At 45.3% G+C, this 13,097-nt stretch overlaps 1 protein-coding gene across 7 annotated transcripts in view; it reads right to left on the bottom strand.

Moving 5' to 3' along the window:
• The window catches only part of wdfy3 (WD repeat and FYVE domain containing 3), a 101,794-nt gene that overhangs the window by 31,035 nt on the left and 57,662 nt on the right, over nucleotides 1-13,097 (bottom strand). For 4 of the 7 annotated variants that reach the window (XM_023958796.1, XM_023958790.1, XM_023958797.1 and 1 more), the window contains 14 exons: nucleotides 12,444-12,662; nucleotides 12,143-12,327; nucleotides 10,044-10,275; nucleotides 9,799-9,959; nucleotides 9,603-9,714; nucleotides 9,335-9,525; nucleotides 7,502-7,654; nucleotides 7,298-7,371; nucleotides 7,058-7,219; nucleotides 6,882-6,976; nucleotides 6,677-6,797; nucleotides 5,550-5,767; nucleotides 4,379-4,575; nucleotides 2,072-2,206 (listed from right to left, as the gene is read on the bottom strand). In XM_023958796.1, coding sequence (XP_023814564.1) covers nucleotides 2,072-2,206; nucleotides 4,379-4,575; nucleotides 5,550-5,767; nucleotides 6,677-6,797; nucleotides 6,882-6,976; nucleotides 7,058-7,219; nucleotides 7,298-7,371; nucleotides 7,502-7,654; nucleotides 9,335-9,525; nucleotides 9,603-9,714; nucleotides 9,799-9,959; nucleotides 10,044-10,275; nucleotides 12,143-12,327; nucleotides 12,444-12,662 — 2,255 coding nt within the window. The remainder of the gene's footprint in view (nucleotides 1-2,071; nucleotides 2,207-4,378; nucleotides 4,576-5,549; nucleotides 5,768-6,676; nucleotides 6,798-6,881; nucleotides 6,977-7,057; nucleotides 7,220-7,297; nucleotides 7,372-7,501; nucleotides 7,655-9,334; nucleotides 9,526-9,602; nucleotides 9,715-9,798; nucleotides 9,960-10,043; nucleotides 10,276-12,142; nucleotides 12,328-12,443; nucleotides 12,663-13,097) is intronic. The other 3 variants (XM_023958791.1, XM_023958794.1, XM_023958792.1) reach the window with 2 other exon arrangements.

Raw genomic sequence — 13,097 nt, 5'->3', positions numbered from 1 at the left:
AGTTGTGGTCTTTATGTGAAATTTTCACAGATGTTTCACGAATGAACTACGTTAAAACCACGGAAGAAGTAAGAAAAAACCACACTAAGAACATGTAATCCCACGCTACACTGAATTTCTTCATTCGGAGCACAGAGCAGAAATCACGTGGCGTCAGCACCATGGTCAGCTCCTGCTGCAGGCCCTCGCCACGCTTGGTTTGAATTAAACAGTCGGTCGGCCCGCACCAGTTCTAAACCAGCTGATAGGCGTCAGCCAAGGCCGACTGCCACCGAGATGGCCCGGCGTACTCAGTCCCCTCCCACGACCCGCGAAAACCTGTACCCCCCCGCACAAAAGAGCCGCACGGGAGGGGAAGCCGGCCCTCCGCCAGTCATGCATGATCTGTGTGTGATTATTGCTGTGTTCATATGCAATGTATACTTGCATATAAATGTGCGTGTCAATGACATAACGGGTTGAATGCTATAAAGCAGTCAACCTGTTGTTTTCCAGTTTTTCTTTCTTTCTTTATTATTATATCTTCCGCCAATCTTTGGTGCTGAACCTCCTCTCTTTTTCAGCTGTTTGAACCATTCCATTATTAAAATATTCAGCTCTTTCAGCTTTTTCTAGTTTTGGCTTTTGCTCCTTCAAATCCTTGAACTCCTCAAGATATTTCAGAATTTTGCCTCTATTAAAATACTTGGGGAGTATTTGGTGCGCTGGTTCGATACCCGGCGTTGGCATTTTTCAAAAAAATATATCTTTTTTGTTATTGTGCTGTTTTCACTTTATTAATGGTCAACTTTGATAATTTTTGTTATTTAATTTTTTTTAATGCCAATTATTATTATTATTATTATTAAGTTTCATTTTCATTCAACAATACAGCGTTCAACCCTGCAGTTTCTTCTGGAGATGTAGCTCCTTCTAGTTCGTACTTTATATATGCGGCGTATACGTGAAACTTATGTTATACATCTGTGGTTTGTGTGAAATGTCTGTCAGACATACATGGAACGGTCGTGAAAAGCCACCTTTGCGAATGCTTCTTTGCGTAAGATCCACGTCCTATTTGCATATGAACTAAAATGCGCGTGAACTCTATAATCCTCAACTGAAAAGCTCAAAACCGAATTAACGTGAAGACCCGTCGGCCGAAACACTTGACAGGCATCTGCGCACATCGACGAATGACCAACGCAAGAAACACTTGGATTACGTAGATCACGCATCTATCATGAAAGATTTCATGCATGGAAAATGTGCAAATGTACAACAGCGGCTGTGTGACATGGCCTTCATATCAAATGTTCTTGTTTTTTACCTTTAAGTGAATGTGAAAGTAACATGGATGAATGATCAGGTCTTGTATGTGTTTAGGCTGTAAAAATGCTCTAAAGCAGGTCTGCCTGAATTGTGTCACTTCTTTAGAAATGTGAAAAGTTTAAGCTGGACGACACTTTCAGTCCATTTTTGGTAAAACTGAGGGTTGTTGTTTTTTTGGAGGATCTGGAAAAAACCTGGAGAAGACAATGTCTGATGGGAGATTTCCAGACTCTCAGTGAGGATTGAAGAGTTTATGCAGAAACACATTCACATAGATTTAAAAAAAATGCAAAATCTGACAGCAGGTTTCCACAGAGGAGGTGAATATCCTGTCCTAAAATCAAATATCTGCAGTCTTATTCGTCCAAGCTTCCTCCATGTTTCCTCCAAATCCTGGTTATCAATTTTCCTCATAAATATTTTATTTTCTACAAATAATAAAGGATATCAAATCTTTTCTTCTCCTTGGGTTTGGATCAAAACGTGTAACCTGACTGAGAATAAAGAGTGCGTCTTTGTGCAGCTGAATTAAAGACATGTGAGCTAGTTATTCAACCAAACCCAAACTAAAGTATGGAAAATAACATGAAAATAAAAGATTATTTGTTTTGTTCAGATGGAGCCACAGATACAGTAGAGGGTAGATAAGAACTCCTTTCCTAGCCCTCAGACCTATTCAATTATGTTTTTAACCAAAAACCACACTAAAAGTCAGCCGGAAAAGCGTTTCTCTGCAAAGCTGCTGGACGTCTCATCTCACCAGGTTGAGCATGCTGCGCAGCATGGCCAGGAGCAGGAAGGCTGCCTCGGTGCAAACGCTGTGGATGGATCCCACCACCGTTCCACTCGAAGCTGGGATGCCGAAGATGAAAGTCCAGAGGGAGTCCAGGTCAAACTGAGGGACACACACAAACACAAACTCTGAGATGGCAAATTCATCGGATTCCGACACTTAAACCTCCTTGACGCCTGAATTTATTCCTGCAATGAAAGATGAAAATGACTTATGTTTTTGCTTGAATTCAAATGCTACATTTAGGTAAGTTTGGAGCACTAGTGATTTTGATGCATGTGTCCAAGATGAAGATGTGACAGGAGTGATGTCTGGGTGTCGTCCTTGAAGGAACGTTATCCTTTCAATCTCACATCAATAGCATTAGTCGGCCTGCATACTTTCATCTGCACAATATTAGTCGTCTCCACCCCCTCCCTCGCCGTCCACTCCACTTCCAGTTTAGTTCATAGTCTGGTCACTGCTCGCCTCGACTATTGCAATGCCCTTCTCTCTGGTCTTCCCAAGAAAACTCTGAATAAACTTCAGTTGGTCCAGAATTCAGCGGCCCCCATCATCACCGGGACTCCTTCCTTCCATCACATCACTCCCGTTCTCTGGCAGCTGTACTGGCTTCCAGTAGCTTTCAGGATTCCATTTAAACTTCAATTCAAAGTCCTCCATAACCTGGCTCCCTCTTGCGGTATATTTTGAATCTCCTCCATAGCAACACTCCCTCTCGCTCTCTCCGCTCGTCTTTCTCCCTTCGGCTTTCCGTCTCTCCGGCCACCATGGTCACCATGGGGCCGCTCTGCTCCCCAACTCTGGGACTCTCTCCCCCCAGACCTCTGTAACATTGACTCCTTTTACATTTTAAATCCAGACTGAAAACCCAATCTGTTTAAATTTGCTTTTCCAGATCACAATTTTTCATCTGCTGTGCGATTTTATGAATGTATTCAACTTATGTATTGTTTTTAACATGTTGTGATTTTATTTTGTTTTCTTTTGAATTTGTACAGTGTCCTTGGGTGTTCTGAAAGGCGCCTTAAAATAAAATGTATTATTATTAATTTCATTATTATGTCATTTCTAAACAACAAAACCTTTTTGACAATAAAAATACTAAATGAGAAACTGAGGGGAAAAAATCCAAAAGAAAATCTCTTTTTCAGTCAGACTATAGATATAAAAGAAAAGAAATAAAATAAAATAGATTTCATAAAGTTAGGAAATAAGACTTTTTGGTGTAAATGCACATTTACTGACAGACAGACACCAACATTCAACGTGGAGACGCTCGTCTGCTCTGAAGTTAAAGTCCCACTCCGATCATTTTTAGATCTGTTGTAAAAGCGTTATGGGTCTTTCAATTATGATTATGTCGTTTTTAAGCAAAAAAAATAAAATAAAAAACATGCTGTCTTTTAGGAGATAGTTTCTGCAGAGCAGCAGTAGTTCATAAAAAGGTTGTGGCCCACCCACCCAGTGCATTTTCTACGTCATCAGTAAGCTCTTTTTCAAACTGCATGCTTTCGTCTGCTCCTGATTCACAGCTATTTCGATAGAAAAATACTCCGAAATGCAATTTTAATCTTAATTTTCTTCTTGTATGTCCTGGCTCATCAGAAAAAGGCTCAAAAGAACATGTTAAAAACACCAAAAATGCCATTTGCAACAGAAAGCTGCAATAAATACTTTAAACACCAGGTGTCAGTGTTGCACGAGGCTCCCTTAAGTTTGATAGTGTCAACACGTTCCTTCAGGTGAGGGCTCCAGTGTGCCTGGATTGGCCTGCTCCAAAGCCCTACTAACAAATGTCAATTTTATTAAAGTAAAACTGTGTTGTTGGTTTAATTTAAATGAAACAAAATCCCAATGCATAGTGCTGGATGACACCCCCACCATGAAAGTCTAATGAAGGACAATGCTAATTTAGGTGGGTGGGGGACTGTCAGAGGTCCTGGGTAGTTTGGTGCCCTGGGCAAAACACTGGATGGTGCCCCCCACCCTCACCCCCCATATTGTCGTTATAGCAGCATGTTGAGTCGATAATAGGAGGATTCTAGTGCAAATTTCATTAACTTTACGTGGAAATGGGCGGTTCAGCCGAGCAAAACTGCAGAGAAAAAAAACTGTCAATGTTTTTTGGGTGCCCCCTACAAGATTGTGCCCTGGGCGACCGCCCACATTGGAAAAGCCGCCACTGGGGACTGTGGACAGCAGAAGGCGGGGAAATACTTCAGAGCTGACGTCAGGACTGAACAACACGGATAGAGCAGAAGGAGTACTGACATGTACCTGCAGGCTGTCCGGCAGCATGTTGACCGGCTGCTGCAGGAAGAGCGCCATCAACAGGAAGTACAGCTCGGGCACGTTGGTGTGTTTGGGCAGCAGAGTCTGCAGGACGGGGAAGCCCGGGAAGTGACAGGCGTCCCTGTTGATCTCTCGCAGGGTGGAGCGGCCCCCGGCACTGCGACCCACGTTGAAGCCTGCAGAGGGTGTTAGAGGAGGACACGAGGATGAAACAGTGTTTTACTCCAGTGCCAAGACGATGGGGCGTCACAGGATCCTGCGGCTGAGGCGTCTACAGGCAGCTGACCCAACACTGAGGGTTTCCTTCACTCTCTGAAAGATCATGTCACTATTCTGGGGGAGTGAGGGGAGGGGGGTCCAATTTAAAACATATTTGGGAACCTAAAACTGGAGCCAGAAGTAAAACTGTGGCTCTGCTCAGACTCACTGACCAAAGGCTTACGCCCCCCCCCGTATAGAAATATCCCAACTGTTCCTCAGTTCTAAAGTACTTCTTTTGCTACGTATTTTCTTACTCTTGAGTTAATATGTGGCTGAAACGTTTCTTTTTTTATTTGGGTATTCTTCTTTTGGAGCATAGCTGCTGTTAATTAAAGACGTTTTTGATGCCCTCTCTGCTGAGCAGACTGAGAGCAAAAGCTGAGTAAATCTGTTCGATTTTCAGAGTAAAACACCGCGTGCAGATTCCATCAAGAGGTCTTGTGATCTCACAAGGTTTTGACCACACCCACAGCCCCCACATTTCTCTAAAGAGCCCAGTGGGACGGAAAAATCGAGGAAAACTGTCCTGACTTAACTGCAAACTGCGACAGGCAGTGTGTCTGAGCCTTCAAGGCAAAAAACAGGGAGGAAGGTAGCGACTATGGGGGGATTGCAGCAGGGAGACAAATGAGAAGACCAACCCTTGGCTGTGCGTCGCACAAACTCAGCAGCTTTGTGTTTATTGAATGACGGCCAACTCCGGCGGAAAGCGTTGCCAGAATGAGGAGAAGCGTCTGCTGAGCCACATTACATTTAGTGTTTACAATAAACCTGCAGGCGCCCTTACCAGAGCTGAGGGAGGATTGGCACAATCAACCCTCCTCAAACATTTACCAGAAAGACTGAGATGATGTCGAGCCCAGCCCAATCCCATCGGCGTCCAACTCACCCAGAACTGTGCCGATCTTATTGGTCAGGACGGCGTCGGTGTGGTCCAGCCAGCCTCCCCCGCTCAGGCCCTCCTTGAAGCGGTTCAGGATGGACTGGTTGGACAGCAGCACCACCAGGATCCACAGAGCCACCGTCACGGTGCTCGAGTGGAGGTGTTCCTCCATGAACATCAGCAGCCAGTCAAAGCCGAGCGTCCTCACCAGCTCCTCGCAGGCCCTGCAGACGTAGAGAGGAAGTATGACGGCGCCCGACCTGGTGGACTTTTCCCATCCAGCAGGTTCCAGTACTAACTTCACCAGAACAACATCAGTAGAGAGCCGTTCCTAAAGCGCACCCACTGATGGTATTGCAACCGTGCAGTTGTGAACTGCGGGGTCGCTCGGTTAGCATTGCGCTTCCACACTTGTATGGTTTTTTCACTCAGTTCATGGATACAATCGCTCAGTTATCTTTCAGTTAATGGCAGCCATGAAACGCCATATTTCAGCGGGTCAACCCTGACTAAAGGCCGTGTCACACAGCCACTAAGTTCATTTTGCGCTAGATACACGTCATTCATACGTGTTTCTCTAGAATGGAATAACATCCTATTTCCTGACTTTTTGGGATTTATCATAGTTTGGTTCCTGAAGTCTCCATTCCTGTTGGGTTCAGGCGTCTTCAACCCAGAACAGCTAAAACACTCATTTTTGAATTGATCAGGAAGGTCTGCAAGCACAAACACTACAAAAACACGCCCTCCAAAAATACTGTTGTCAAGTTTTTCCTTCAATAAACCTGTTGGACCTGATTAAACAGAATGACGGGTAACGATTCACTCAGGAGGCACATTCTAAATGATTCTATTAGCAGATTTTTCATAAAAAATCTACTGGAAATTTGCTCCCTTTAGAAACCATTTTCACAAAGACTGGTCATCTTTTTGTGTAGTTGCTGATTTTGTCTGTGCTCTATAGCTGGGAAAGATGTTTGGTAGTCCAACACAGTCCTGAAGTCAAAGGTTTTTCTGGTGGCTGCAGCCAATCACAGGATGTAATAGATGTGAAGGACGCCTCCCACGGATCTGCTGCTGTGATCTCAAACGTTCACATCACAAAAGGGAGGTTGAGAAGAGCTCAGGCTTACTGCGCATTGACTGTGCACTTCTCTTTTGTGATGAAGAGTAGGCGGAGCAGGTTGTCCAACAGACGATTCCTCAGCAGAATCAGGCTGGCAGACAGGAGGCCGCCAAAGTCGTCGTCATTCCCTGGAGAGGCGGGAAAAGGTTTCAGAGGACGATCAGTCCCTGGAAAAGAGATGTTTCTTACAGCAGCTGTGAAGAGGTGGTCACCTGCGTCAATCTTCTCCTCGTTGTTGATCTCCATGACAACGAACTTCTCACAGACGGCGAATGTGGGGAGAGTGGAGGAGAGGAACTGGCCAAACCTGAGAGGTGGAACAAAAGCAGGTTAATGCGTGGTTAGATGCATGGTTACACCAGGTCTGTGTGGAGTGGGGGGCGCTCACCGCAGCAGGTCGTACGGGTTGGGGAAGCCTTGCAGCAGCAGACTGAGGACATTGCTGATAGCAGCCACTGTGGGCTGTGACAGTGAGGTGTCCCTCAGGGTCAGCAGCAGCTTTGGAACCAGCTGGAAGTCCCGCAGCAGTCTGCAGTTCTTGGCCGCTTCACTGTTGGATGCAGAGGAAGACATGGTTACTCTGATGAAGGTGGCCTGCGTGCATTTGAATTGAATTTTTGAGACTTGCCTGGATTCAGTCAGCAGCTCGATGAAATGCTCAAACAGAGACAGATGGAGCTCATAGGGAGCATGCAGCCACACCTGAGGAGGACAAGGAGCACCATCACAAACCTCACGCACACGCTGGTGACCACCGGTCAGCACCTGGAGCTGCGGCTCCGGTAAACAGCAGCCTAATTCAAGAGGGGTTGATGGAAAACCCGGAAATCACCTCAAAGTCACACAGCAGGTCCTGAAAGGCCGTGGAGTTGGGGATGATGGAGGTCTCGTGTCCGCTGTCCACCGTTCCCACCAGAGAGAAGGTGAGGTGGAGGATGTGGCTGTTGAGCAGCGAGCGTTTCTTCTTCAGCAGCATGGCCAGCAGCTGGAGGGAAAACACACACTTGTAAACAACTGGAGAGTTTCCATTTTAATCACAAGTAGAAAACTGCAGCAGAGCCGTTTACAGTGTAAAAAGCAAACTATTTGAAATATTTGGCAATTTTATCTAATTTTTGGTCAAACGAGTTTCAACACTTTTTATAAGGACATAAAAACTGCATAGGTGGTGGGTTAGTATTGAATTGTTTTTGGAAAACATCTTAAAGTCCCACTCCAGTCATCTTTTGATCAATCGTCAAAACATTTTTTTTTATTGATATTATGGTATTTTTAGGCAAAATCCACAGAACGGTGTTGTTTTCTAAAATCATAGCTTCTGCAGAGCAGCAGAAGTTCATCCGAAAGTTGTGGGCTGGACTGTTGGTGTGGAGTCAGCCTGCGCTCCTTTCCCATCATCCCTTTGTCTACACCCTCTCCCACTAGCTTAAAGCCCCTCACAACATCAACCTAACATTAGCGGCGCAACAAATTTATATCAGAGTTATCCATCCGTACAGTTTAGATCCAGATTCCAGCTCAGACGAGGAAAACAAAGACGGTCATGGATCTATTTGTCTGAAAGTGGATGCATCAGAACGGAGCGGAGCAGGAAGCGTGTGGCCCGCCCAGCATGTTTTCTACATCATAAATACGATCTTTTTCAAACAGCATTTTTTCGTCTGCTCCTGATTCACAATGATTTAAACCAGAACGAAATACTTTGAGATGTAATTTGAATCCTGATTTTCTTTATACACGTCCTGCATCATGACAAAAATGATGTTACAAACATCAAAAACACCTTTTTTTTATTGGAGTGGGTCTTTAATAACTTAACTTCAGAATAGCAGTTTTGAGATCATTTAAAGCATTTCAAACAGTCATTCTTAAGCCAAAAGTTCATCTCAGGAGTAATTGTTTAATCTAAAGACCCACTCTAGCAACAAAAATGTGTTTTTATGTTTTTTCTCATGATGGAGGACATGAATAAAGAGAATTAATTAAAATTGACTTCTGAGTATTTCTCTATTCATGTCATTGGGAATCAGGAGCAGAGAAAAGATTTAATTTGTGACAGAAAATCTGCTGGATGGGCCTCCAGCTCCCTGCTCTGCTCCATTCTGATGCTTCCACTCGCAGACCAATAGACCCACGCACCATCATCATCGTCATTTCTTTAAAAAGCACCTTCCACCATCTGCCAAGGAGGCCCAAATGGTTGTACACAGGGAGAACAAAACGTTGTACAGTCATAAAAGAATAAAAAGCAAAACCTATTTAAAGCAGAGATTAAAACCAGAATAATAACAGCTGATGCTAATGCGCTGAAACGGAAGAACAATTCTTTTTTTAACGTCTTCATTTCCCACAGAGTTACACTGCTAATGTTGGGGGTAAGGTAGCAGGAGAGAGTGTAAACAGAGAGCTCTCAGCTGCTCTGCAGAATCTATGACCTAGAAAACAAAACAGGTTATTGGATTTTGCCTAAAAACTGCATTCTCGTAATTAAGACAATTGAGAACATGTTGAAAATAGATCAAAAGAGGATCCAAGTAGGGTTTTTAACAAATTAAACAAATCTTCCTATTCAGATTGAGAGATTTTGTGGTGATGAGATGAGAGTAGGTCAGACAGAAGCCTGAAGGTTCATCACGTCTTCACCTGCGACGCACAGGTGTCTCACCTGGTAGCCTTTGATGCGCTCCATCTCCTTACTGGCCAGCGGATTGCTTTTCACGACACAAACCAAAGCTTTGACAGCTGCGTACAGTCCCTCCACATCTGACGCCATGGCGACGAGGCCCAGAATGGCCGCAGCCCCGCCCACATACTGCAAGGTGGTGGCCACAGGTTTGGGCACGAAGGCTCGGACACCTGAAGGAAAAAGGAGAGTGTGTTTTCGCTCCACAAGCCTCTCTGGAAGCGCAGTTTTAGGAGTTGACCCGTTTTACCTAAATAGCCAACGACGGCGGCTCCGATGGTCCGCGCCGGGCCATTGAGGTGACCCGCAGCGTTGTGGATCAGCTTCACTGGAGTCGCATTTTCATGTGACGACACAGCAAGCTGGACAGAGACAGGCAAAGGGGTTCATTTTAAGTTTCTCTGGAAAAGAAAACCGTGGATTCGGGTAACGTCCGCACAACCGACCTGCTTGGCAACGGCCTTGCTGTCCAGCTTGTTGTAGGCTTTTCGGATTTTGGCCACAGTGAGCGCGGAGACGGAGTGAGCAGACAGACTAAAGGAAACCTTCTCCTCCGGGACCAGAGCCACGAGGGTAGCTGGGGAGGGCTCTGCCCGGGAGTCCTTACCTGGCAGAACCAGAGGGGGGCAGAACCGTAAGAACAGCAGGTCACGTGACTCTCAGGCAGATGGGGGTCCGGAGGTGGACTCACATGGCAGGTAGACAGCCTGAAAGCTCCCTACATAGTTAGGTCCCAGCTCATAAATGGCAGCAGCACTGGTGGCGGGTAAAACCTCCTCCAGGAAGATGCTGGGCCCCAGGCGCCACACCAGGCTGGAGAGCTGACGCTGGGCCGGCGGCGTCCCGATGTACCCGTACACAGTGCTCACCACGGGGGGGTTGGTGGAGCCGGAGCCTCCTGGAGTACTGTGGATGTAGTGGAGCTGCAGGGGGAGAAAGGTGGGGGGCAACTGTTCAAACAGGAGTTATGCTACGTTCACAACGGGGATATGGTGTTCACACTGGACAAGCAGGGAGGGGCCTCTTCTTCTTTGGTTTTCTACTGTTTCCTTGAAGCGCATGTCTGCCACCTGCAGCAGGAAAAAAGTCTTGTTGGAAACGTTGCAGCAGAGCAAATCTAGTGCATCTTGCTCCAGGATTTTTCTGTCCCAGCTCTATTCCCATTTATAAAAGACTTGGTGTCATAGAATTCCAGAAGAAAACCACAATTATTCATTTCTCCTTCATGATAAATTTTCAAACGGTTGGTACTTCCATGGATTTATGAATTAGTCACTAACAAACTTGAGTCTCTGATTTATCAAACTTCGTCCTGAATTGACTTTTGAGGCATGTTTTGCACGTAGAGGCTGAAAACGCTCATAAAAAGCTCATAAAAACTTGGGAAGTGACGTGTGAATCCAAAGGTTTAGAACCCAGAAACCTAAAACGCATTAAACGACTTTCTTTGAAAGTGGTCACTTGAGCGCGCGTTGCCAAGGTGTTGCCAATCTGGAACGTTGCTTCACAGCTAAAATCTCAGGTTTGAGTACATTTTTCATGAGAGTGAGTGTGGATGTTTTTTTGTTTTATAAAAATGTCGTCTGTTTGCATCACGGACACATCTCCACACAACAGCCCAAGGCGTGTGTGCACGACAGACACAATCAGCAGGAAATGAAACCGCAGACAGGAAGCCGAGACCTGCGGCCTGATGTCACTGAAGGCTGAGGTCGTCACACACAAACCACAGCAGACGGCAAACAGCTGAGTGTAAAACACTCCAGGAAAATGACTGAAAAGCCAGCAGGGCTGCCAGAGCGGCTCGCCTCCCCGAGCTCACATAAAAACTTCAGAGGTCCATCAGAACCTGCTCAGAGGCTTCGACGGACCCTGCAGAAAAAGCAAAACCAGACTCATTCAAACCTTCTGTTTGAGCTGAAATGTCTGTCTGTGAAGAAGACTGACTCAGAACAGGGTTTTTCTGAACCAAAGTTTGGATTTACACAAGCTCCCTGAACCGTAAAGGTTGTCTTTTTTTAATAAAACAAACAGGATATAAAAAGCTGTGTTAGGATCCAACCAAAATCTGACTAATTAAAAACCACAGAGAGAATTCAACTCAACCAAGGCTGCAGGAAGCCCTTTGACTCGAATGACTTCATCCTTTCATGTGGTCTGAGAGACGGGAGGGGAGGAGCTTCACAGTCCTGTTAAAACACCTGGAGCTCCAAAGACTTCAGGCTACAACAAAAATGTTTATCATTAATAAATTATTAATGATAAAAGATCGTCTTATTGGTCATTTTTGACCCGTGAATTACAAAAGCATTTAAAGACCAGAAAAAAGACACAAACAGAATAAAATACCTACACACCTGTACACCTACACCAACAGACCTTCACACGCAAACCCACACACACACCCCGACCTACACACCTATACACACACACGCTTAAACACACACATCACACCAATAAATTCAGAAGTATTTGCTTGAAACATAGCATTAAAATAGCAACAACACATGTTTACTGTGTAACAGAAAACTGTTACAACAGTTGGTCTGTGTTGACAAAAATGTGTGATGAAGTTCTCCGATTGTCGTTGTAGATTTTAGTTTTGAAATTTAATGAAGTCACTTTGTTTGGGGAGTTGGTAGGGTGGGTCGTTTTTGACCCATTGGGCATTAGGAGTGAACAAAATGTTAAGGCTAAGACCAAAACAGCTGCAGAAAACAGACAGCAGACATAAGCCTTTGAATGCTCGCACACTGAAAACAGATGACAGACACACGACGCTCGTGGTACCTTGACGGTGTTGACGAGCTGCCCGTCGATGTAGAGCGTGGCCATGCTGTTCTTCAGCATGCCTTTGCTCATGACCAGCACGAGGTGGTGCCACTGGCCCTCAGCGATCAGATCAGCACAGCGGAAGCGAGCACAGCAGGGCAGGATCTCGTAGAAGGAGGCTTCTTCGCTGGACTCATCCGCTGCTTAACAGTGGCAGAGAGGGAAGGAGGGAGACGGACAGGTTGGTGTAAGTGTAAGCCTTCTGACTGCCCGCAGTGGAATGATGTGAGCTCAATGATCCGGCTCGGTCTGTCCTCACAGTGAGTCTGCAGCAGCTCCTCCTTGGTGGACACGGTGAGCAGGCGGTCTTTGGTCGACAGCGCCACCGCCAGGCAGACGTAGTGCTGCTCCGAGGACGTGGCCCGCCGCACCATGGTCAGAAGTCGCACAGGGTGGGCCTGGGGAGCCGAGCTGAAACGCTCCACGCAGAACCAGGTGGAGTAGCTGAGGCCGGACGGAGGAGGAAACAAGCGCTCGCCTGAAAGACAAAGATGTGGGAGAAGAGATTGAACCAGAAACAAAACTCATCATCCAAGCACTGTGATGAAGATCAGGCTCACCAAACGCCAGAACTTTTATCTTTTTCATGATTTTCACATTAGAACAACTAAACTAGAATGGGGGAAGGACTCTGTAGGCTCTCCTTGTATGGAACCAATCAAATATATATTCAATATTTTGCCTTTTTCTTTGCAAGAATTTTCTAGAGAAGGAGTGGACTATAATTCTCAAAAGTTCTGACATCTGTTAATAAAAAAAAACGGTTTTTGTTTTGTTTATTTTACTGAATAAAACTTTAATGACTTCCACAGTTTTGAGCAAAGATTTTTCTGCAACACATAATAAAGCTGATTGTTCTTTGTAACAAGAAACTATCCAAAAAAAAATCCAAGCAGTGATGAGAAACTACAAA

Source organism: Oryzias latipes, chromosome 9 (assembly GCF_002234675.1).
Source record: "Oryzias latipes chromosome 9, ASM223467v1".
NCBI lineage: Eukaryota > Metazoa > Chordata > Actinopteri > Beloniformes > Adrianichthyidae > Oryzias > Oryzias latipes.
The sequence above is the reverse complement of the archived record's forward strand: the minus strand, read 5'-3'. Positions and strand labels throughout refer to the sequence as shown.